The following is a 26,017-nucleotide window of genomic DNA, read 5'->3' on the forward strand; positions in this document are numbered from 1 at the left end:
GAGCTTCAGTTGAGAAAATGCCTCCATGAGATACAGCTGTAAGGCACTTTCTCAATTAGTGATCAAGTGGGGAAGGCCCATTGTGGGTAGTGCCATCCATGAGCTGGTAGGTAGTCTTGGGTTCTATAAGAAAGCAAGCTGAGCAAGCCAGGGGAAGCAAGCCAGTAAATAACATCCCTCCATAGCCTCTGCATCAGCTCCTGCTTCCTGACCTGTTTGAGTTCCAGTCCTGACTTCCTTTGGTGATGAATAGCAGTATGGAAGTGTAAGCTAAATAAACCCTTTCCTCCCCAGCTTGCTTCTTGGTCATGATGTTTGTGCAGGAATAGAAACCCTGACTAAGACACAAGGGTACACACAGAACAATGTAATACCTTGAAACAAGAAAGCCATGTTATATAACTTTTACTGTACTATGCGATTATAATTTTTACATTTGTTCACTTTATTGTTAATCTATTACTGTGCCTGATTTGTAAGTTAAACTTCATTATAAATATTTATGCATAAAACAGGAGAAATGGACATGTAATGTTCAGTATGACCAGCAGTCCTGAGCATCTCCTGAGGATCCTGGAAGACATATTGGCCCTGAAAGGAGGGCCACTCTGCAAAAATCACTCAAAGCTTTGAATTGTCTGCAAACCTGGTAGCTCCTTGTAAATTCAAAGCAGGTTTGTAGCAGTCTTTTTTATTCTCCCATGATGCACTACAAGCCAATGGGAATCTGCAAAATGCATTTATGTTCCTGAGCCTAAAAATAGCCTATAAAGAAGATAGATCTCCTTTTTGCTTAGAAAGAGAGGGTTTAGGGGAGTGGCCGTACTACATGCAGCCCTTTCTTTCACACACACACACACACACACACACACACACACACACACAAAGAGACATACACAGGCACACACACACACATGCACACACACACATAGAGAGACATACACACACATGCACGCACACAAGTACACATACACACATAACCTGTGGCTGGATCTTTCTAAGTGCATAAACACACTGACAGCATGAAAATATAAGAATAAATGTCTCTGCTCACCTGGAACTTTTAACTGTTCAAAGCAAATCATGACTTTCACCATATGGCATTAGTTTATGTATTGTACCTTATCCAAAAGCCTAATGGGGGCTTGGGTCGGGGGCTTCAGTCTTCATCATAGACACACGTGTTCCTGTATCAGAGTGTTTGAGCACTTAGGACCAAACAGCCTGAAATTTCTTGAAATGCTTTCCCCTCAAGTTGAGATCAAGATCAGTTATTCAGAGAGAGGAAAACCCCAGTTTTTTATCCTCACCGGTCCCAAATCACACAGTTTAGAGCCAGGGGAGAAACAAGGTGCAAATGTCAGGCAGTGCAGATTTAGATCTTCATTCTGATCTAATGAGCTATGTAATCCATGAACGAATCAACTCCCCATTTCAGCAAGAGCTACTTCAGAAGATTTGGGGGATACATAAGTAAGATAAAGTGTGTTTAGTGGCTCATGCAAGACATTAAAAAAAGAAAGGAAACATAGCCATCTATGGAATGTGGCAAGTCCTCATATTCATGTCAGATTATAGAATGGCAGAGAGCGATTTTGAAATAATAAAAAGCAATGCATAAAAGACTAGTTTTAAGCAATGAAGCACTGTACTGAGATCAGATATAAATGATTAATGTACACATGGATCAAAGGTGGGTGCTATTTTTTTAATAGAAAGGAATCCAGAAATCAACAAAGTTGATCATGGCTTTTCTGGCAAAGAATGGCATTTATTGCAGGCTTTATAATGGGATTCAAGCATAAGAGACTCTCAGTACTGAAGATGAGCCAGTAGAATACAGATTACACAGAGTCCAGGCTGCCCACAGCTCCAGACTGCCCGGAGCAATTTGTGGTGTTGTGGCCACATGTCCCTACTTCAAGTCAATTTCCCACAACTTGACATTTCAGTTTCCTTACCACTATCCAAAACAAGAGTGAATTTTGTTCATTAACTTTCTTTGTTTCACTGTGGCTTAGTTTTTGGAAAGAGAAAAGAGAAGTTAGTCATAATTAGAGGAGAGTCAGGGCTGGTGGCTTTGTATATTGTTAGTATTGATGGCAAGCATTAAAAAAAAAAAAAACACACACAGCCAAGCCTGTCCTCGCTCCAGGATCTTGGGGACTGACTCAGTCTTGGTAGGATTGGGATAGAGAATGTCTCAGGTAGACTTACCTAAACCTTGTGGAGCACACTCTGTCACACACATACATGTATGAAAAAAGAGAAATGGGTACAGAGAGAAGAAAACATACTTATGTTTGGAGAAAGAGAACACACAGAAAGAACAAAAGAACAAATATTCACTCACAGAGAGGAAAAGAGAACACACACACATACACACACACACAAAGTTGAAGGTTGATACAGACAATGACAGACCATTTTAATATCACTCTGTGAAACTAGATCTAGAAACTGTACACCAGAATAGTGGGAATTAAGAACCATAGTTACCTACAATAGCCAGGTACTATCACCTACCTTACTTTGGGTCCTTTCTGTATTTATTTATGATGCTGCCAAAAATAAGGGAGACTGCTACTCATTAAGCTTTAGAGTATGCCAGACATTCATTGAGTCCTCAGATAATCCTATGAGATAGGACTTATATTTTGCCCACTTTTTTAAAGTGAAGAAGCTTAAGAAGTTAATGGTGAGGTGATTTTCCCAATGTTACAGGAGTAGTGAGTGGTAGGACAGCACCTGCATCCAAGTATCTGAGGCAGACCAATGGCTGGAAGGCCACATCTCAAGACATCCTGGGTTTTTCTTTTTCTTACCTTAAACCAACTCAATTTTACTGATCATATTCCATGAGTTTATAGCTCAGTTTATATGTTCCAAAGAAACACATCTCTAAGAAACCATACTAATCAAGAAGAAAATAAAATGCATTTGTTGTGATATGAAAATGTACACGTTAAACAGCATTGAAGAGCCAAGTTGCCTTATTGCTAACAGATTTAGCAGATCACACACAGGGTGAGCAACTAAATGACGTCATCCCAGTGTAAACCGCAGCTCACCTCACATATAATGAAATGGGCACAAGCGTGTTGAGAATGATGACATATGACCAGAATGTTAAGAATCCAGAGAACAAGAAGCTCTTCTCGCCTTCTCTCCAGAAGGGGGGAGTTCTGAACTGGTCCCCAACTTCACTCTCCAAGATTGAACTTCCTACTGCAAGAATAATTCCCAAGCATACCAGAAACCCAAAAATCTGAAATAACAATAGAAGTATAGAAATTTGGTTAAGGTTAATATGAATCCCAAATTAGTCACGTCAATACAAGTGACTAACTACAAGTCCATTTCCCATAAGAAATTGTCGTTTGAAAATCAAGTTATACAAACCCTTTCTTACTTACAACCAGGCATATGAATAAAAGTTAGCATTTTATGGCCAAGGTATGGCTAGATATCTGACATCCACTTCTCACTTAATTCTCTCACTAACTCTCTCTGAGGCAGATGCAGCCATTATCCACAGATTAAAAACAAAATAAAAGGGTAAGCACAGAAAAGACCATGTTTAGGCTGACCCTGTCTCCCAGTTATCGTCATACCCTTACTCTGTGACAAATCACATATTTCAATGCTTGAAGTCAGAAGACTGTGAGACCTCAGTGCCCTGGAAAGCCCAGTTTACATCTGTGGTCCAGCTACAATGTACTGTAATGGTTCACCATAGTTGACAGTTTGATGGACTTTAGAATCACCATGGAAACAAGCTTACAGGCAAGTCTGTAAGGGATTGTCTAGACTGGATTAACTGAAGTGGGAAGACCCACCTACAGGGGGCAGCAACACCCCAGCAGGTGTTCCCAGAGTATTTAAAGGAGAAAGCCACCTGAGCAGCATCCATCTCTCTCAGGGTTCTTACTGTGGGTGCAATGTGATCAGCTGCCTCCTGCTCCTGCAGCCACGCAGTCACTGCCAGGACTGACTACATCCCCAGAACTGTATGACAAACCAAATTTTTCTTCCTTTAAATTGTTTTTGTTGGGCATTTGACAACAGCAACAAGATAAGCCACTAATACACTGACTGATGCTTCCCTTCACCATCTCATGCCTGTCAGAATTCTTAGCTATAGATATGTCTGCAAATCCTTACATACGGACAGAAAGAGAGAAAAGAAAGGGGAGTGGGGAGGAGCCAAAACATCTCATGATGTAGATACTTTGTTTTTTTGAAATACTTGAAATAAGTGGGAGGCAAGGTGAAAATGTATACCAGATTTTAACAGCACCATCTCTACCAGAATTAGAAAAGCAAACATTTTGGAAGTACATCAGAGAGACAATGAAGTCATCAGTACCGAGTCCAAACCCACAGCGTCACAGATGAGGGACCTAAAGGCAGTGTCTTGGGAACGAATTTGTGGTGACTTGTTCTGCTTCTGTATCAGGAGCTCACAGGAGCCACTCTAGAGGCAGAAAAGGCTCTACAGAGTAGGAATGTGTACATTTTTTTCTCCAAGCAAGACTTCCTGATATCTACAACTATTTGCTTCTTCACTATCATAAACGGAGTAGGAGAATATGAAGAGGAAGTTGAAAAAAACTTACTGAAGGTTTATTAGAAAAACTAGGTATAAGAGAAAACTTGAACCATGTGTCCCCCATACACTATCAATTTGTATCTATATCATAGTGTCTTCTTCTTTTAATAGTTAGTGCTACAAATTAATTGAATGGAATTACTTTAAACCACTAAAATTAATGATGTTTGGCATTAAATACCCTACTTAAAAGTCCTTAGGGGATCATCTTATTTACTACCACAAAAAACCAAGGGTACCACCAGTGACTTTATGCTGTGATTGACAGATGATAGATGATAAGTGACAGGCAGACAGACAGATAAAATACATACATAAATACAGACAGACAGACAGACAGATAAGACAGGCAGATAGACAAATATACTATTCTCACCAAGAGAACTAGAGTACTAGTCAACCTGTCAGTGATCCACTCATATCTTTAACGTACTCATCAACCTATCAATGATTTAGCCGTAGCACTAGACTATGCATCAACCTGTCATGGACTCACCCATAGTCATAGAGTACTTGTCAACCTCTTAATGATTCGTCCACAGCACAAGAGTACTCATTATCCTGACAGAAACTTACCCAGAGGACTAGGGTATTCATCAGTCTGTCAATGCTTGTCCTTTTAAACTTTGTCTTACCACTGTTCTGCATTAGTTTAGTGTCTGGACCTGTAAAAGAGTAACATTTCTGAAACAAAATCAATCTAATGGCAGGAATCAATACGTATCTCCCAATAATAACTATTAAAGTTATAAATTCCCCCAATCAAAAGGCACAGGCTAGTATACTTACTCAAAAAGAAGGAAAGATCTATTTGCTACCTTCCAGAAACACACCTGATCACAAAGGGCAGAAACTACATTAGGGTTAAAGAATGGAAAGTGTTTTCCAGTCGAAAGGAACCTATAAAAAACAACCAGTTGTTACTGCTCTAATGTCTGACAAAATATAATTTAAACCCAAACTAGAGAGCAGACATAAAGAAAGTCACTTCATATTGAAACCACACAGTTATGGACACTTGATCTTTGACAAAGATGCCAAAATATATACAGTGGAAAATAAAGCATCTTCAGTCAATGGTGCTGGTCTAACTGGCTGTCTGTATGGAGAAAAATGAAAATAGACCCATATTTGTCACCTTTCAAAAGCTCAAGTCAAATTGAATGAAGGACCTCAACATAAAACCGGATACACTGAATCTAATAGAAGAGAAAGCAGGAAAGAGCCTTGATCTCATTGGGATCACGGGAAATTTCCTAAGCAGAACTCCAGTGGTTCATGCTCTAAGATCAACAATTGATAAATGGGACCTCATGAAACTGGAAAGCTTCTATAAGGCACAGGACACAGTCAATAAGACAAATTGGCAACCTACAGATTGGGGAAAAAAAAAAAAAAACTTCACTAACTCCACATCTGATAGAGGGCTAATATTCAAGATATATAAAGAATTCAAGAAGCTAACCACCAAAAAAAAAAAAAAATCAAACAACCCAATCAAAAAATGGGATATAGAACTAAACCGAGAATTCACAAGAAGAGGAATCTAGACTGAGAACCACCTAAAGAAATGTTTAGAATCCTTAGTGATCAGAGAAATGCAAATCAAAACAACCCTGAGATTCCACCTTACACCAATTAGAATAGCTAAGATCATAAACTCAGTGGTGACAGCACATGTTGGCCAGGATGTGGAGAAAGAGGAACACTCTTCCTTTGCTGGTAGGATAGCAAAGTGGCACAACCACTCTGGAAATCAATCTGGAGGTTCCTCAGATAATTGAAAATAGATCTACCTGAAGACCCAGCAATACCACTCTCGGGAATATACCCAAAAGATGCCCCATCATGCCATAAGGGCACATGTTCCACTATGTTCATAGCAGCCTTATTTGTGATAGCCAGAAGCAGGAAACAACCAGATGTCCCACACCAGAAGAATGGATACAGAAAATGTGGTTCATTTTCATAATGGAATACTACTCGCTATTAAGAATGAGGACATCTTTAGCTTTGCAGGCAAATGGATGGACCAGGAAAATATCATCCTGAGTGAGGTAACTCATACCCAAAAGGACATGCATCGTATGTACTCACTAATAAGTGGTTATTATCCAAAAAAAAAAGTACAGAATACACAAGATACAGTCCACAAAACTCAAAAAGATCAACAAGCTGAAGGGCCCAAGTGAGGACACCTCAATCCCACTTGGGAGGGAAAAGAAAGAAATCACAAGTGGGGAAGGAGGGGCCTGGGAGGGAAAGTGGATGGGGGTTGTGGGAGGGAGAGGGGAACCTGATCTGTTATTGGGTGAGGGAAAAGGACTGAAGCCCTGAGGGACAGCAGAAAGAATGGAAATATGCAACCTCAGGAGATAGAAGGTTGGGGGGGACCCTCTAGAATGCAACAGAGACCTGGGAGGTGAGAGACTCTCAGGACTCAAAGGGAGGGACCTTAGATGAAATGCCAGACAGTAGGGAGAGGGAATTTATAGAGCCCACCTCCAGCAGGAAGACAGAGCATCAAGTGAGAGAGGGGGTTGCCATCCCATAGTCAAAACTTTGACCCATAATTGTCCCTGTTTGAAAGAACTGCAGGGATGGAAATGGAGAGGAACCTGAGGAAAACAAGGTCTAGTGACAGGCCCAAAGTGGGATCCAGCTCAAGAGGAGTCCCCAAGGCCTGACACTATTACTGAGGATATGGAGTGCTCACAAAAAGGGACCTATCATGACCATACTCCAGAAGACCCAATAAGCAGCTGAAAGAGTCAGAGGCAGATATTTGCACCCAACCAATGGACAGAAGCTGCTGATCCCTGTGGTTGAATTAGGGAAAAGCTGGAAGAAGCTGAGGAGGAGGACAATCCTGTAGGAGGACCAGCAGTCTCAATTATCCTGGACCCCAGAGATCCCTCAGACACAGGACCACCAACCAAGCAGGATACACCAGCTGATATGAGTCCCCCAACACACATACAGTAGAGGACTGCCAGGTCTGGGTTCAGAGAAGATGCACCTAACCCTCAAGAGACAGGGAGTTTAGAGGTCTGGTAGGGTGGGGGCTGGGGGGGTAGAGACATTCTTGTGGAGACGGGGTAAGTAATGAAATCTGGAGTATAAAATTAATAAATAAATAGATAAATAAATAAATGACAAAAATGCCTGGTACCCTCGCCTCCCTGCATCTGCTCTGTCCTGAATACTAGTCAGCATTCCTCTGCACCTCCCACCCCAATGGTGCACTCATTTAAGGACCTACTGTCCATTTACAAGCATTACAAATACCATAGGCAATACTCTATGCTCCCCATATATGTATTTTAAATATTAATTATTTATTCTTCCTCTTAAACATTCTTGCTGGGTTCCCTAAAGGGCTTGGGATAAAGACTAAACTTTTACACATAAACTTCAAGGTCTACACTGCCCGGCTGCTCCTGAACCTCCCATCACACTCCCGGGAGCATCTCCTGTGCTTTCTGCTCGCCATCAGAGCTCTGGAGGTTTTCTGACCTCACTTACACCACACATTGGCCCACAGTTTGCCTTTGGGGTACTAGCTCTCTGTTTTCCTTGTATGCTCTACTTTCTTCTACTTTCCTAGCTCCTCGCTTTATTTATATTGGTCTTTATATCTCAGCTCAGAAAGCCTTCCCTAAAGTTCGTGTTTAATCACATTCCTCCATTTTAACTCTGTAGTGAGTACACATTCATTTGATCAGCACTCGCCTGTGTTTCAGATTATAGAACCACCACCATGATTATTTGGGATCAACATATCAATAATATCAAATAATGTCTATTATACAAGACCGAAAGCTACATGAATAAAGAGAATGTATTTGGCTTTTTCCTACAGTTAATCCCTAATCAATGAACATTGCACTAGGAAATGAAGAGTACCTAGCAAGTGCTTGGCATTCAGTAAATAATTAAATATCTAGTAAATTTAGCATTTGTTATATTTTGGGCATTGTGCAAATGTACTTTTATTTTATTTTAAGGATGTCTTAGAAGTATATTGTATTTACATCATTTCTACCTCTCCTCCTTCCCAACTCCTCGTGTGTCCTCTGCCACTCCCTCTCAAATTCATTGTGTCTTCATCTATACACACACACACAAACATTATATATATATGCATGCAGGGGGCTCATCCCTGGAGAAGGCAGAGTCAGCTAGTGCTTATTGGGCAATAAATTAGATACAATAATCTTCAGCTCACCAATAATGAAACAGGCCTAAGGAATTTAACTTTCCTGCAAATTCTCATTCTATACATTCTATACATTCTCTAAGCCCAGAGATAGAACTTAATCTCAATATATCTAACTCTAAAGCTCTCACTCTGAATTATTACTTATAAACTATATGAGACAATAAACCAATGCATATTCAATACTGTACCTCATTCAGGATCCTAACAGAAATCACCGAACAAAAACAATTATAGAAGAATTTATGTAGAAATTCTACAACATATGAGGAGGGGCACATTGGAAGCAGAAGACTAATACAGCAAGGCAGGTTCAATAGCTATCAAACTGTTTCTCCACCTAAGCCAGCAATGATACAGGGAAAGGAGAGTTATTATTGGATCCTAAAGGTAGGAACAATAGGTTTACAGCCTTTACAGCAAGAGTGATCTTATGTGGAAGGGCCCAACCAATCTGAAACAACTACATAGAGATGTATATTTGGTGAATAAATACTTAGGATTTAATAATTTGTCTCCTTTTAATTTCTTTCATGACTCATCAAGACAAAAAAAATTAAGGGAAGCCATAATATCATGGCTTTATATTCAACCACAGGTACCAGCCGGCAAAGCAAAGAGAAGGCTGGAAAGTGAGGAGATAAGACCTATGGGGCAAATGAATGACAGTGAGCACAGAGACTTTATCTGCACCAAGATGGCTTCGGACCCTACAGACTCCTTGAGTGAGTATGGCCCCTTACCTCAGAAACAAGCTTTGACCTCATCTTGAGCACAAAAGAGACCCACCAGAGAAGCATGGCCAGGTGTCCATATGGGTTCAACTTAGGAATGAGAGGTTTGTAAAGGGAACCATGCCTCTGAACTCTATCTCCATGCCTCCTATCAATGTAGACAAGTAGCATTTAAAAATAAGAGAAGGACCAGGCAGTGGTGGCACACGCCTTTAATCCCAGCTCTTGGGAGGCAAAGGCAGGTGGATTTCTGAGTTCGAGGCCAGCCTGATCTACAGAGTGAGTTCCAGGACAGCCAGGGCTACACAGAGAGACCCTGTCTCAAAAAAAAAAAAACAAGAAAAAATAAGAAGGATTAATAATTAATTTTTGATTCAGTTTTCACAAGATCTAAGAACCAACTAGAACTTGTTTCTTGTCCCAATGTCTTAAGACTTGGGTACTCATGAAACCCATCTATTCAGCATTGACATGGACAAAAACAACTCTGAATTCCTCTGCTTGCCAGTATTCTAGTTAAGCTCTCTATTAACTAAAGCCAATGCAGGCTTTACAAATGTCCACCTGACCAAGGTCCCCTAAAAGTGAACACCCAGGACATATCATAAAAGAATAGAGAGCTCACTCTCTCCTCCCCAAATACAGAGAATAGTCGAGTTTTCCTAGCTCAGCCTATAGAGTGGTCAGTGTTCTCTGAACTGTGGATAAAAGAATCGAGAAGTGGGCATGGGAAAAATACCGTCAAGCATCCTCTTCCACACCCATCATCATTGTACCTGAGCAATATATTCTAGTGTGCTCATGATTATCCTATGCTACCACAGAGGGAAGAGCATAGAAAGTCTTATACCTAGGATTAGAACCTGGGGCATCTAAACAACCTGAACCCACATCTGCCTGACCCCTACTCTAGAAACTTCTACTCAACACACCTCCTTCCATTAATAGAAGAGGATTTCTCCAGAGACGATCTTATGAAGGAGATCTTAACCTTCAGAGGTGGCTCTCCACAGCTGTCCTAGCATATATGATTCAAAGTCTTGTGCTAGTCACTCAGATCAACATTATACAAATGCAATGAGCTTTTGAATGACAGCCCATCCCTGGGATGAGGTGTCCCCACGTCAGTGATAACAGGGATTGAACAAGAGAATGTTTCCCAAAAGACCTTTCAGATGGGGAGACCATTTTGAGATCTCCATGCTCTTTAACAGAAAGTAGAGGAAATGTATGAGTAAGCTCGCCTTTTTACTTCTCTGCAAGACAGAAGAAACTATGACATAAATAACCATAGACTTATCTACCTCACCAATGCAAAAAGCACCTGGCTATTACAAATAAAGCTGCTATGAACATAGTGGAGCAAGAGTCCTTGTGGGATGGTAGAGCATCTTTTGGATATATACCCAAGAGTATAGCTGGGTCTTAAAGCAGAACTATTCCCTGTTTCTGAGAAATGGCCAAATTGATTTCCAAAGTGATTGTACAAGTTTGCACTCCCACCAGCAATGGAGGAGGAATGTTCCCTTTGCTTCACATCCTCGACAGCGTGTGCTGTCTCTTGAGGTTTTGATCTTAGTCATTCTTATGGATAAAAGATGGAATCTCAGAGTTATTTTGATTTGCATTTCCCTGATGACTAAGGACTTTAAACATTTCTTTAAGTGCTTCTCAGCCATTCAAGATTCCCTGTTGAGTATTCTGTTTAGTTCTGTGTCCTATTTTTTAATTGGGTTGTATGGGTTGTTGGTGTCTAGCTTCTTGAGAACTTTGTAAATTTTGGGTATTAAACCTCTATCAGATGTAGAGTTGGTAAAGTTTTTTTCCCAACCCATAGGCTGTCATTTTGTCCTATTGACACAGTGTCCTTTGCCAGGCCTCCCTGCACATATGTAGCAGATGTGCAGCTTAGTTTTCATGTGGTTCCTAAACAACTGGAGCAGTGGTTGTCCCAAAAGCTGCTGCCTGTAAGTGGGATATGCTCTTCTAGATGGGCTGCCTTGTCTGACCTCAGTGAGAGAGGATGTGCCCGTTCTCACAGAGACTTGATGTGCCACGGTGGGGCGATACCCAGGAGGGCCCCACCTGCTCAGAGGAGAAGGAAAGAAGGGATAGGGGAAGGATTGTGGGAAGGAGTGACCGGGAGGGGGGAAGCAAGCAGGATGTAAAGTGAACTAAGTAAAAGTAAATAAATATTATAAAAAGAAAAAAAGCATCTGATAAAAGAATCATGGTTTACGAGGTTCAACCTCAGACAAAAAGCCTGATTCTGCTTCATTTCTAGAGATTTGCTGGGTCTTTACACACAACAATGCCTGAGAGCAAAAGCAATGCTCAGACCCACAGCTGACGGTATTTAGCAGCAACTAGGAAGACGTGTTCTAGTTTCAGAATACATTTAGCCTTTAATGAGCATTTTTGCTATTGATGTTGTTATTGTTGTTGTTGTTAAAGAAAGTCAGTTAAGAAAAACAATTTAGTTTCAGTTACACATATAATCAGCAGACATAAAGCACATTTTATCACAATAAGCAGAATTTGTTTTCTAATCAAAGGCTAGAAAATGAACCTGTGAGTAGAACACAAGGACACTACTCAACTATGTTCATAGTGGCTTTATTCATAATAGCCAAAACCTGGAAACAACAGTGGCATCCCTCAACCAAAGAATAGAAAATATGGTTCGTTTATACAATGGAGTACTATTCAGATGTTAAAAAAAAAAAGTCATCATGATATTTGCAGACACGTGGATGGAACTAGAACTCATCCTGAGTGAGGTAACCCAGACCCAGCAAAACAGATACATACTCTGTTATAAGTGGATATTAGCTGTTAAATAAAGGAAAATCATACTACACTACACTACACTACACTACACTACACTACACTACACTACACAGACCCCAGGGAGGCTAAATACCAAGGAGGGCTCTAAGGGAGATGAGTGGCTCTTCCTGGGACAAGGAAATAGAATAGATGGACTGGGAGCAGGAGGGATCAGATGGGGAAAGATGACTGAAATTGGGGAGGGGGACATTAGGGGTATAATGTGGAAGCCTAGTACAGTGGAAATTTCCAGAAACCTAACAGGATGACCCTAGCAAGGACTCTTAGTAATGGAAGATAGGAGCCTGAACCCATCATTTCTGTAACCAGGCAAGACTTCCAGTGGTAGAATTGGGACACCAACCCAGCCACAAAACTTTTGATTTACAACCTGTCCTGCTGGCAAGATGTGATGGGGCAATGGTGGTTCAGAGCTTGTGGGAGTGGCCAGACAATGACTAGTCTGACTTGAGGCCCATGCCATGAGAGAGAGACTATCCCAGACACTTCCTGGATGGCCAGGAAGCTAGATAGAACCAAACACAACTGGCAAAATTTTAAAAAAATGAAATGATTCCTAGTAATATTCCCTATACTTATAGATCAGTGCCTAACCCAATAAACATGGGGACTTCCTCTGGCAGCTGATCAAAGAAGATGCAGAGACCCACAGCCAAACATTAGTAGAGCTTGGGAAACCCCCACAAAAGAGGGGGAGGAAGGATTGTTGGAGCCAGAGGGGCCAAGGACACCAGGAGAACACAGCCTACAGAATCAACTAAGCAGGGCTCATAGAGACTGGACTAGTAATCACAGAGCCTCCATGGGCCAGCACTAGGTCCTCTGATATATGTTATGGTTGCTTAGCTTGACGTTTTGTGGGACTGCTAGTGGTGGGAGCAGGGATATTTCTGACTCTTTTGTCTGTTCTGGGACCCTTTTCCTCCTACCAAGTTGCCCTGTCCAGCCTTGATGTGAGGATTTGTGTCTAGTCTTATTGTATCTTGTTATGCTGTGTTCAGTTGGTATCCCTGGGAAGCCTGCTCCTTTCTGAAGGGAAACTGAGAATAATGGACCTGGGAGGAAGGGAGGTTCGGGAGGAACTGGGAGGAGTGGACAGAGGGAAGGCTGTGGTCCAGATGTATTGTATGAGAAAAGAATAAACAAAAAGAAAAAATAGAGGGGAAGAAAGAGTGGGAGAATTTCTCTTCCTACCTGCCTCCCTCCCACCTTCCTTCCTCCCTCTCTCCCTTTCTCCCTCCCTCCATCCCTCCTAGCCCCATTAAGTGCAGCCTTCAGACTCATCTGTTCTGGTGACAAACAGAAATGATTGCTTTCCAAGAAAACTTTCTCAAATGAGCCACTTGACCTTCTCAAATGACAAGCAATATGGCCTGCAACAGAAAGAGGGGCTTTCTTTCATATTGATCTTCACTTTTAAGGGCACATTGATTATATAGACTGGCAGACAAGGCTTCTATGATGGGGTGAAAGAAAAAGAAACAGAAGAGTGGGTGTGCAGATACCATCAGAGACTGAAGGCTTCAGCCTCCTTACGAATGAATTCCACATGTCACTGGTTCCCACACACTGGGACCACATGGATTACACTCAGAGTACTGCTGTCTCCTCTGGGAGTACCACACGCTGGCATCACCTCAGGAGCCAAGGCTCAGCACTCATTAAAAACTCAGTGCACATTCACATCCATAGAGAACCAGGGACTTGGTGGGAAGGGATGGCACAGAGATAGCCCGAGTCTATACACTGTACCTGCAAAAAGAACCATTCCAAAGCACCAGCTGGTGTTCCTCAGGACGCAGCCTCTCAGGATTATCTTCTGGTTGCTGAGGGCATGCTTGCTGTCCTTCCAAGAGAGGACCCCCGAGAATCTGTCTAACTTGTTGTTAGGCGCCTCACACCTGACGATCCCTGGAAAATAAGCAGCCCCGTCAGACCCACTGTGAGCTCACTTCAGAAGCCCACCATGCTATTTACTACCCTGCTGTTGATATGCAAGGCATTGATTGTCCTTCTCTTTCAGAAAACATGCTGTTACACATGCAAGACTGTGGTGGAGGAAAATAAGCTACAACATGCAAAAAAAAAAAATCATAAAATACATCAAATATTTTGAAGCAAGATTCTCTATACTGACCAGATAAGAACAGAGCCTACAATGTGTGTGAGACCTTTTTCCCTTAAAAATCTTTAAAAGTACTCATCTTTACTCTTAGGATATACCAAAATGACCTTTCACAAGTATAAAATGGTCGATGTCCACTTTTTTTCTCGCTGTTCTGTGAACTGCCGAAAGGGTTGCGATGCCACAGTTTCAGCTTCATGACAAAAGTTAAACACTTTTCTATGTTCACAGTAAGGACTTGGGATCCTAGCAACCACACGCTAAGGAAACAGACTCATTTATTCCCGAAGTGGAGACTCCTTCCAAGGGCCCTAGGCCTCTTGGGTTGACTTGATTCAGAGTTCTGTGGACTCTCAAAGACACCACATAGCTTGCTCAACCTAGCCAAAATATGTTCCTTTGAATGCTCACAGTCAGCTATTGAATGGATCACAGGGCCCCCAATGGAGGAGCTAGAGAAAGTACCCAAGGAGCTAAAGAGATCTGCAACCCTATAGGTGGAACAACATTATGAACTAACCAGTACCCCGGAGCTCTTGACTCTAGCTGCATATGTATCAAAAGATGGCCTAGTCGGCCATCAGTGGAAAGAGAGGCCCATTGGTCTTGCAAACTTTATATGCCCCAGTACAGGGGAATGCCAGGGCCAAAAAGTGGGAATGGGTGGGTAGGGGAGTGGGAGGGAGGATATGGGGGACTTTTGGATAGCGTTGGGGCGTTTGTTGTTGTTGTTGTGTTTGCTTGTTTTTATAACCCCAAGAAAGGGAATGCTCATTCCAAATCAATGAACTGGTTCACTCTATTAATTATTTCAAGCAGAGCAGGCACATTCAGGGTTGGGTTGTCTGGACAGAAAGGGGAAACAAATGATTTTCATGGACCCTTCACAAGATGTAACTTAAAGATGTATTAGATTAAATACATTTGCAAACAAATGGGCTACTTTTTTAGAAGTGATGACTGCAAAGCTACAGAACAATGGGATGCTGGGAAAGGACAGAGGGAAAAAGGAAAAGAGACAGGGAAAGAGGAAAGAGGAGAGAGGGTGGAAACACCCAGCTCAGGTCAGAATCAGAGGTAAGATCACCGAGCATCTTGCGAGTTTACTGTCTCACAAGTCACAAAGTGCATTTTAAAACCAGAAGCCAAAATGGTAGTTTGGAAAATAAGAAAGGGGGTGTGGGGGTGGGAGTCAACCTTCAGCATTGGTCGAGGAGACCAGGGAAGCCAAAATGGAATCTAGGTCAGCTTTTTTTTTTTTTTTTTTTTTTTTTTTTCTTTTTTGCTGTACTAAGAACCTGACAATCTCAAATAAAGAAATAAGTCAAAAGTGGTTTGGGCTCACAGCTCTGGAGACTTCTGTTTAGAATCAATTGATCCAGATACTTGAAGTCTGTGGTGGCACATTATGGAAGGAGTGTGTGGAAAGCAGTTTCTCCTACAGTAAGTGCCCTTCAAGGACACACGTGGCGAATGACCTCCCACTAGGCCACACATCCTAAAGTCCCACCCCACACAGTAACACTGATCTGGGCACTGTGCCTTCTGGGCACTGAGACTTAAGAGCTGAAACATAGCAGACAGGGCCCCACCCTCTCCCCAAGCCACCTTCTGATACTGAAGAGACTTCCTGTAATGTCTGTCCTTCCTAGAATACTGCTCTCCTTTTGGAGTTCATAGACGGAGATGCAGCTATAATTCAAGTGGCCTGACCACTCCCGACCAGCCAGGCTGTTCCTATTTCAAAGACACCAAAGGGAAACCCTCTCTACGCCCCCCCCCCTACCATTTCCCAATTAGCAAAGAGTTGGCCTAAAGTGCCTCTATTTGGTCATTCTCTGGGCCCTCCCAGATTTCCAATACTAAATGAAAGCCTGTTAGCCTGGATTTCAAAGAGACAAACAACCTGCACAAGGTTTCTTTATGACCAAGTAGCTAAATTGTGGTTAGCTCTCGTTATAGCTTATTTGTTCATTTAAAAGTAAATTAAAACTGATGTGAACTGATTCGAGTCATTTGGAAAACTCTGCTGTGGCCCCAGAGGCTTTTTCTAAATTCTCAGATTTTGTGATCATCTTTTCCTTGACCAATAACTTTTATTTCCGAGTTTCACGTAGCCTTGAATTGAGGAGGTCTCACCAACAAAACCTGCACAAATAACAGGCTGACAGAAGCCCTTGAAGTCTATTCCAGTTTCTTCACCCAAGACTCAATTTCCCAAACTTTAAATTTGGCCACTGTTCAAAAAAAAAATGTACTTTGAACAAAAAAAACAACATGATACATGTCCTTGCCAATAACAATATAAAGAGCCAGGTCTGTTTGATCATTTTCATGGTCATGAGCAAAGGCTGACAAGGAGGTAAATTCAACCTTGAACATTTTGGCTCACTACATCCAGCAAGAAGACTTGCTCTCATCTGGTTTTAGGCTGAGGGTGCCTTTCTGTACAGGGACTATAGGGCCAAGTTTAACACGAGCCTCTGGAGGCCAAATCCCAGCACAGCTTTCTAAGAGTATGGCCCCACTCTCCAAGTTCTAAACACAGGGGCCCATCACAATGAAACATTGGGAACAAAGCCAAACTATTTTTTTTTACCCGACGAAAAAAGGAAATGCTGCTCCCCATTTCTTAGTTCTATTGGCATAAAATATGAAAGTTCCCATTTCTCTTCCTCTCTTTCCAAAGGGTTGACCAGTTTCCTTTGTGGGAAACACTATACTCATCTCCACACATTCCCACAACTTACCGCACTGTCTATGTAATAAAATCTAAAAATATTTATTGGAAACATTATTGGAGACATAGTTTTTTTTAAAAAAAATGGTTTGGTTCCAGGACAGCCAGGACTACAAAGAGAAACCCCGTCTCGGAAAAAAAACAAACATACAAGCAAAAACGGTTTCAAGGAAGGAGTTGTAGGGGCTGGGCAGATAATCAGTAGCTAAGAGCATTTGCTGCTCTTACAGAGAACACATATCGGTTTCCTGCCCCTCATGGCAGCTTTAACTCCAGTGTCAGGGGATCTGATTCCTTCTTCTACATATAAGAGCACCAGATACGTGCATGGTATATACATTATATACATGCAAATAAAATACTCAGATGCATAATTTTCTTTCAAAAGGAAAGAGGCTGAGAGAGGACAGTAAATCTATGATAAATTAAAAGGTAGGTATATTTTGACAGGAATCATGAAATTGGGATTTGAATACCAAATAGTATTACCCAACTGTAACATAAGCCAGGTAGAATGATGAAAACAGGCAGTGACCTTATCAGAAACCAGCAAAAATATTTTCCACCAACAAAGCCTAAGACCCAAGAGAGGCTGCCCTGGGGTCCTGCTTTCTTCTTTTTAGTTCCATCCGAGGAAGATATGGGAAATGGCTGCAAAGTATGAGAAAGCCATTCGGGGGAAACAGGATCATTTCTCACATAGTCATCTTAGCTGGAAATGATAAAACGTTGTTGGGGGCAGCCTCAATCATAAAGTGTAATCATAATCAAAATAGTTAATCTCATTTGCCCCTCTAAAGAAAAGACATCGATTATAGTTCATCCACTATAACGGCACAGGGAAACCTATACTGAGCAAAATCTACAAGTTCTTATTTTGAACTTTCCTTGGCATTTTTAAATTCCAAATTCAGCCTGCTGGATTACTGCTTAACTACCAATTTGTTAAGTCTCTCAAACTATTTACTCAAAGAGGAAATATGGAGTTTACCAATAAAAATTTTTAGTACAAAATATCCCAAGATTTTCCAAAACTAATTAGCTTTACTTTTTCTGCATATTATTAGTGATGTCTCTTGATTGTCCACTGCAACTCTTCCACAGGTCAGGCTGCACACTGGATAGGGTGCCATTATTGCTGGTCAAGAGTTTCCCTAGCCAAGAAATTCTCAATATTTAGGCGATTACCCACTACTGTTAGGCTGATGAATGAAATAACCTTTTCCCTTAAAAAGACAGTCATAACCTTTTCCCTTAAAAAGACAGTCTCTAAAGCCAAATGATTCTATTTGAGTTCTTGGACGCCAAGCCCCTGTACAACCTTCTCAACACTGAGAAGCCATCCAACATTAACACCACAACGGCCATATTAGTACCACCAGTCAAAAGGAAATTGTCCTTCATGTCTGTTAATGAGATCCATGGGCCCATGTATAAGCTATGTTGTGTAGGACTGGACTTCTGTCCACTTGACTGGAAGAGTTTTCAGGTAAGTTTTGTAAAGTCACAAAGTGTTAACCAAGCCCATGTATTTATTAACTCAGTTATTTACTTATTTGTGTATTTTAACCAACAAGAGATGTCATTTTTCTTTGTTTGAATTACACACATGCTGTTCTTTACAGAAAAGACCACAAAATACACAAAGATTCCTAACGAAAGAGTCAACCCTTCTCTGGTTTAGAAATGGTATTAACAGTCACTAGTTGCGAAACACAGACCACAGTTCAGTCAGTAACAATATACAAAAGATTCTTGAACACATTCAAGCACATGTATATTAGGGGATTTCCCCCAAGGTGTAAAAACATCTGGTTTACAAATATGCAATTAACAAATATTTCCATGTATTTGTTTATAAATGTTGTTTGGTTCCCATAAGACACCATGAAAAGCCGAGTCAAACTAAAATGCTTTATTACTATAGTATTATTAGATCAAATTACATATTTTCTTATAAAGTTCAACAGACTACATATTATTTTTTCAGATATTTAAAATGGATAAAATATTTATTTGCATGGGAACTTTTCAAATAAACAGAAAATCTACCAAAACCTGCTCCTACTCTGTGTTTGGACAGTACCTCTAAATTCTTTATCCTGACGAAATTCTAAGGCACTGAGAACTTTGATAATTTTGAAATAAACATAGAGATAGTTTGATTTCTCATAATCAGCTTACCTTACTTTTAAACATTTCTGTCCCCTCATAAGCTAAGCTGTGATACACTGCCCTCTGTGTCTAATGCTGTTCCAGGTTGTAGTTTAGAGCCCATGGTTTTGTGTTCTTTCTTAGAACAGGATTTTCCATCAGCTTTTGGTTTGCATTCTGACTCCTCTACTTAATAGTCACATGACATAGGCAATATTCTATCTACCTGAGTCTCAGGTTCCCTATGTACAAATTAAAGTTAGTGATAATTTTTCCTTCAGGGGCTAGCAAGATGAAGTTGGGGAGATGGTTCAAAGGTTAAAGCACTCGCTGCACAAGAATGTAGATCTGAGTTAGGATGTCTGACACCCAAGTTTAAAAAAAAAAAACAGGCATGGAAGCATGTGACCATGTAATCCCACTATTGGGAAGCAGAGACCAGCTCATGTGATTCATTGGGTAGGCTCAGTAAGAGACTCTCCTCAAACAAACAAGAGCAATAGAGAAAGACACCCAACGCACACACAAACACAAAAGCACACTCATCTGCTCACATACCTACATATGTACACACGCGCGCACACACACACACACACACACACACACACACACACACATATCTGCCTACATACACATATGCCAGTCTCACAAATGCATCAAAGGCTGCATGTATTTGAAAAGATAACTTATAATATACAGTGAGTGCTTGTTCCTATATCAACATCATGTTCCGGGCCTGAGTACATTAGCAATCACCTAATTAAAGGCCTCTTTGGGACGAGCCCACAGACTCTTTAGCATTGTATGAAATATACATTTGCCAAACAAATAAATGAACAAAAGAATGAATGGACATAAACTGGTAAATATCTGTTCCAAATCTCAATTTTGACAGTCGCCCACTGCAGAAGGTGGTTTAACTACATGTCCAATTTACCAAAGCTTCAGTGGCTGAGTCACTGTACAGCCAATGACCTCCCTAGCTTTTAGCCAAGTTTATACTACCAAGCATGAATTCCTTCCAATGAAGCAGATCTCATATTCATCCAAAAGTGGTTGATAACCCTCAGAATACTCTCATACCAGTGGGCATGTGTTTATGCACAGGTAAGTATTGCTGTATACATAATCTACAGCTGGGTAAGATCATTGGCGATTTGTCTTCCCCAAAATGCTTCATAGCACCTTCCAACACCTTCTGGTACCTTCTAGTGCTTTGAACATGAGCCAAAGAGAGGAAACTTCCTGCTCAATTCCAGCTTTATTGTTCTGTGTTTTATAAACAGATACATGGTGTCTTCAGCTCTAGAGTTTTACTGTCTGGTTCTGGTAAGAAACCAAGAGCAATGGTGACAATCAACCAACAGTGATGGGATAGTCAACCAATAGTGATGGGATAGTCAACCAACAGTGATGGGGATAATCAGCCAACAGTGATGGGGATAGTCAGCCAACAGTGATGGGGATAATCAGCCAACAGTGATGGGGATAGTCAGCCAACAGTGATAGGGATAGTCAGCCAACAGTGATGGGATAGTCAACCAACAGTGATGGGGATAGTCAGCCAACAGTGATGGAATAGTCAGCCAACAGTGATGGCAATAGTCTGCCAAGAGTGATGGTGATAGGCTGTGTTGTTCTGCCGACTTCCAGGTGCTAAGCATTCACTTTCGCTGTTTGAATACTCCAACTCCAGTGATAGGCTGGGGCCTGATGTCCCTCCTCCTTACCATGCCTTCATGAACCTCCCACTGCACTCTCTGTGGAATTCATTCCCAGCTTAATTTCATTTTGAGCTTTCTCCAGCAATTCTATCTCTTCGCTGAATTTTATCCTCATATACTGTATTGACTTCCTGATTTTAGCATCTGTCTGTGTGTATACTTCTGGAATCCATTCACCTCCTTATCACTGTCTTTCTTTAAATCCCTACAGGAATTTGTTCATGCCCTCTATGACATTCTTGGAATATATTTTTTTCAATTATTTTTCTCGAGTTTTGTCCAGATAGCTTTCATTTGGGACCATGTATGTGTACTGTGTGTGAATGTATGTGTGCTCGCATCTGTGCAGGTATATGTTTGTGGGCAAAGTCCCTCGCTGAACCTTAAGCTCACCATCTTTGCTTGTCTAGCTGGCCAGCTTGCTCACAGAATCCCTTGTCTCTGCTTCCTATATGCTGGGCTTGAGGTGGGCCACCACTGCCATCTGAATTTTATGTGGGTTCTGGGGATCTAACACTCAGTCAAGTTCATGCAGCAAGCACTTTACCCGTTGAGTCACTTCTCAGCCTAATCTTGGTTTTTACGTTGGTTTGCACATCTTTCATCAGCTGCAGCCTTGGGTGTGGGTCTCTGATGGCGCTGTATTGAGTGGGTATCTAAGACTCTGCTTGCTGGGACTGAAGCTTGGCTGGTTCTGGAGCAGCTGGGTGAGGTTTGAAGTTTAGTGGGGGTTACTCAGGCCTGATTTGCTTGTGAGGCAGCTGAGGTGATCCTAGCTAGGTGAAGTCATGCTGTGACTTCTGACTTCATCATTGCAGGTACTTATTTGAGTTTGCAGAGAGGATGTGCCTGGGTGACAGGCATGGGTCTAAAGATAGTAGGCTTAAAGTGCAGGAGGCAAGAGAAGCATGGTCTCTGGCCTGAGTAGTTGTCAGGTACAATACACAGATCCTGAGAAGCAGAGTTAGGAAGTCAGTGGAAAGAGGAGATGTGGCCTCCAACCTGAAGAGGCAGATTTGTGCCTCATTATAGGCTGGTGAAGATATAAAGGTACAGTTCTGCCACGGAAGAATTGAGTAATGGCAAGTTATATTTATATTGCCTCTTTAGGGCTCCATAAAGAGTCAACACAGTATTTTAAGAAGAATTTTGATTTGTGAATACAATTTACTTTCCTTGGATTTACATAACAGTAACATCTCATTGAAAAAAATTACATCATTAGAAAATTTGTAATTTGTTTAATTATAATCAAAATATTTCTTGGGCTATTCAAAGTTTCCTGGCTACTCCTCTAGATTAAATCTTAATTTGGAAGAGTATTTTCCTATAAACATTTATTACAGTAACAGTCATTAAGAGAGATTAAAACGTTAACATAATCCAGGCAGAATTTACAAGCAAATGCCAAGCACAGACCCTATACATTCTGAAATGTGTATACATTCTGAAATGTGTATACATTCTGAAATGTGTATTGGAGAAGATGCATATGAACTTCCTGACCTTTAACTCAAGGTGCATTTCCAAGACCATTTCTCTTTATTATTTCTCAGTAAACTCCAAAGAAATCACCTCAGCAGGGTAGTCTTAAGTTCATATAAGACTCCAGAAAGTCAAGCCAACCTATATGGGAAAATAATGATATCCAAAACCAAACTTGCAACTTGGTAATGCAAAAGACTTTTGAGGGATGGCAGAAAAGCCTCAGTCTCCCTCAGTTTTGCATGATGTGCAAAACTCTACAACTGGTGCCTCTTTTTTTTTTACTTTTAAAGGTATCATGACCACAAAGAAATGCAGCTATCTAGAGGAGGTAGGACCTAGAGACCTACAGTGAACCTTAAAATAATGTTAGCACAAGATACAGCCAGAAGCATGTAGACACAATAACCTGCTGAAGAGGTGGGCCTGGGTTCAATGCAGTGATGATGGAGGTGGTGCTGGTGCTGGTGGTGCTGGTGCTGGTGGTAATGACGATAAAACCATTGTCTAAAATATATGGCAACTAATGGCTGACTATAACTTGGTGATAATGTTTCAAGACATTATGTCACTATGCAAACTTTAGGAGCTCTGTCTTTAGGAGTCATTGTCTAAGTTCTGGGTTTTGTTACAGAGCCATTGGATGAAAGGCCAGACCTAGGGCTAGAACTAAAATGCCAACCTGTTTACCCTCAGAAAATCTGCGCTGAGATCCAGGAGGCAAACGACTACCAAAGGAAGGGCACTGTGGGCAGGAAGGGATGGGACCCACAAGAGAAGGCCCAAAGGAAGGGCACTGTGGGCAGGAGGGAATGGGACCCACAAAAGGAGGCATGAGGAGGTGCTAGGTGGGGGCTTGATAAAGCCATGCTTGCCTTTAACATGAGCTTAAATGACAGATATCAGTGCTTGAAGAATTTTACATTCTCTTACTAAGTGAAAGGAAGGGAAGGGAAGGGAAGGGAAGGGAAGGGAAGGGAAGGGAAGGGAAGGGAAGGGAAGGGAAGGGAAGGGAAGGGAAGGGAAGGGAAGGGAAGGGAAGGGAAGGGAAGGGAAGGAAGCATAAATGGTCTCTGTCTTAGTTTGAACCGGTTTCATTACGTGAACAGATACCATGGCCAAGGCAACTCTTATAAAGGTGAACATTTAATTGTAGCTGGCTTACAGATTCAGAGATTCAGTCCATTATCATCCAAGCATGGCAGTATACTAGCAGGCATAGTGCAGCAGTAGCCAAGAAGAAGGCTAATAGGAGAAGACTGGCTTCCAGGGAGTGAAGAGAAGGGTGGCAATGCCCACATCCAAAGGGGCACATTTCCTCCAACAAGGCCACACAAACTACCACAGGATCTCAGATTTTTCTTCTGTCCATTCAAAGCACTTACCATCAAACTCTGCAAGACTGCTAATGTCTGCTCCAAGTTCTGAGGTGACAGGTAGTGCCTGACGAACCTTCAGGTTTGTTTCCCTGTGAAATGAGAGACATGACATGAACCCTTCTATGAAACAATCCAACAATCACCTACTAAAGCAACCATGTAGGGGCAATAAACACAAAACCTAAATGAGGAGACCCACAGCACGTGGCTTTGAATGTCTCTCACACCCCCGATACCATCTCAGCAAAGCAAGTGGGCAGCGCCTCCAGATCTGGAGCTGGCATTCTATCCATGGTGCATCTGTGTAGCAACACAGGGATCTGCTTCGAGTTTATGTTCAAACGAACACAGAACATAAGAAATACAGTCTCATTGGAACCTACTCACACATACCATACGAGCTATAAAACACACTGGTACTAGGAACACCATTGCCAAATGGAGGTCTGTATCACTCCAGCGTCTGCTCTCTATGGAGTTTTGTTTGCAAAGGACAGCCATGGCTACCTTTACAGTAACTGAGATTTTAATGAAGAAAAGAATGCAGCCTTCTTTCTTCTTAGAGTATCAATTCAAGGAGCCCTTGTGGGTTGTTGGCACAACTAACAAGCTGGGCAGATCACAAAGAGCTGCTCTTCTTTGAACAGGACCACACATCCGTTAGATAGCAGATGCCATTGGCCATCGGTGACCATATGGCCGTCTCTTCTATGTCGAGTTAAAGAGAGCATCATGCCAGCTTCCTCAGAATTCTCCCCTCATCCCTTCTTCAACAAATGTTAATTTTTTTCCATGAAACCACGTGACCTTTAGGATTAGCTGGTTTTACTTGGCACAATCCTCTGAAGAATCAGCCAGCCTAGTCATTGCGTCTATTAATAAGTCGTTTCTTTTTGTTACTGAGCAGTATCCCACTATGCGCCAATTTGCTTGACCATTCATTTGAAAGACTTCTGAATTGTTCCTTTGTGATGTAAGAAAAGCATGTGCCGTAAGTATTCACTATACAGCTTATGGAAATGTTAAGTTTTCATTTCTCTGAATAGAAAGAAGTCCGGTTTGCTAGTTTGAAATTGCTGAGTTGTGTGGTACTTTTATGTCTGTTTTTTTTTTTTTTTTTTTTTTAAGAAACCAACAAATTATTTTTCCAGAATGAGCATCGCACTTTATGTTCCCTCCGGTAACATGAGAGCGACTCCTCCCAGACAAATCTCTGCCAGCTTGGGAAATGTCACTGTTGCTGGTGCTCATGGATCTGACAGATCTGTGGTAACAGAGCATTGTGGTATTCATTTTTATGTCACTAATGATATTGGGTAACTTTTCATGTGCTTGTTTGCCCACTGTGTGTCCTCTTGGTCAAATGTTTATTGAAGTGTTACAAAATGCCTATTTCCTAACAGGATTGGTTTTTTGTTTTTTTTTTTTAACTTTGTAAAGCATCTGTATATAGTCATGGTGATTCAGGTAGATACCTTGCAAATAGTTTCTACATGTTAGTAACTCATTACTATTTCCTCTTAGGGCTTTTCACTAATTAAAAAGATAATTTGATGATATCCAGTGTCCCCCCCCCCCTCCTTCCTCCCTGCCCCTTATCTCTAGAGAAACCAACCTTGTACTTGCTGCTTAAGCGAGCACTCTACCACTGAGCTAAGTCCCCACTCTCTATACTAACTCTTCTTATGTCAGATCTAACAATTCTTTGAGTAGCCCAAACCTCAAAGTCTTTCTCCCTTTTTTGCCTAAAATGTTTAGTTTCACTTCTTACATATGAATTTAATTTCCTTACTAGCTATAAAGCTATTTTAGTAATTTGTTTCATAGTGAGTGCATGGTCTGTATTTTTTGAGGAATGGTCCATTTCATCTATGTTGTCAAATGTACGTGTGTTCAGCTGATTATAGCAATTTCTCATGATCCAGCTGGCATTTTGGGGGGTATATTGTTGACTCCCCATTTGTTAATGATATCGCTCATCTGTCTCTTCCCTTC

At 41.3% G+C, this 26,017-nt stretch overlaps 1 protein-coding gene across 6 annotated transcripts in view; it reads right to left on the reverse strand.

The window, feature by feature from the left end:
• Positions 1-26,017, reverse strand: part of Atp8b4 (ATPase, class I, type 8B, member 4) — a 179,697-nt gene that overhangs the window by 79,147 nt on the left and 74,533 nt on the right. For all 6 annotated transcript variants that reach the window (XM_006499495.1, NM_001359975.1, NM_001080944.3 and 3 more), the window contains 4 exons: positions 24,029-24,111; positions 14,168-14,326; positions 5,189-5,277; positions 3,072-3,268 (listed from right to left, as the gene is read on the reverse strand). In XM_006499495.1, coding sequence (XP_006499558.1) covers positions 3,072-3,268; positions 5,189-5,277; positions 14,168-14,326; positions 24,029-24,111 — 528 coding nt within the window. The remainder of the gene's footprint in view (positions 1-3,071; positions 3,269-5,188; positions 5,278-14,167; positions 14,327-24,028; positions 24,112-26,017) is intronic.

Source organism: Mus musculus, chromosome 2 (genome assembly GCF_000001635.26).
Source record: "Mus musculus strain C57BL/6J chromosome 2, GRCm38.p6 C57BL/6J".
In the NCBI taxonomy this organism is placed as follows: Eukaryota; Metazoa; Chordata; class Mammalia; order Rodentia; family Muridae; genus Mus; species Mus musculus.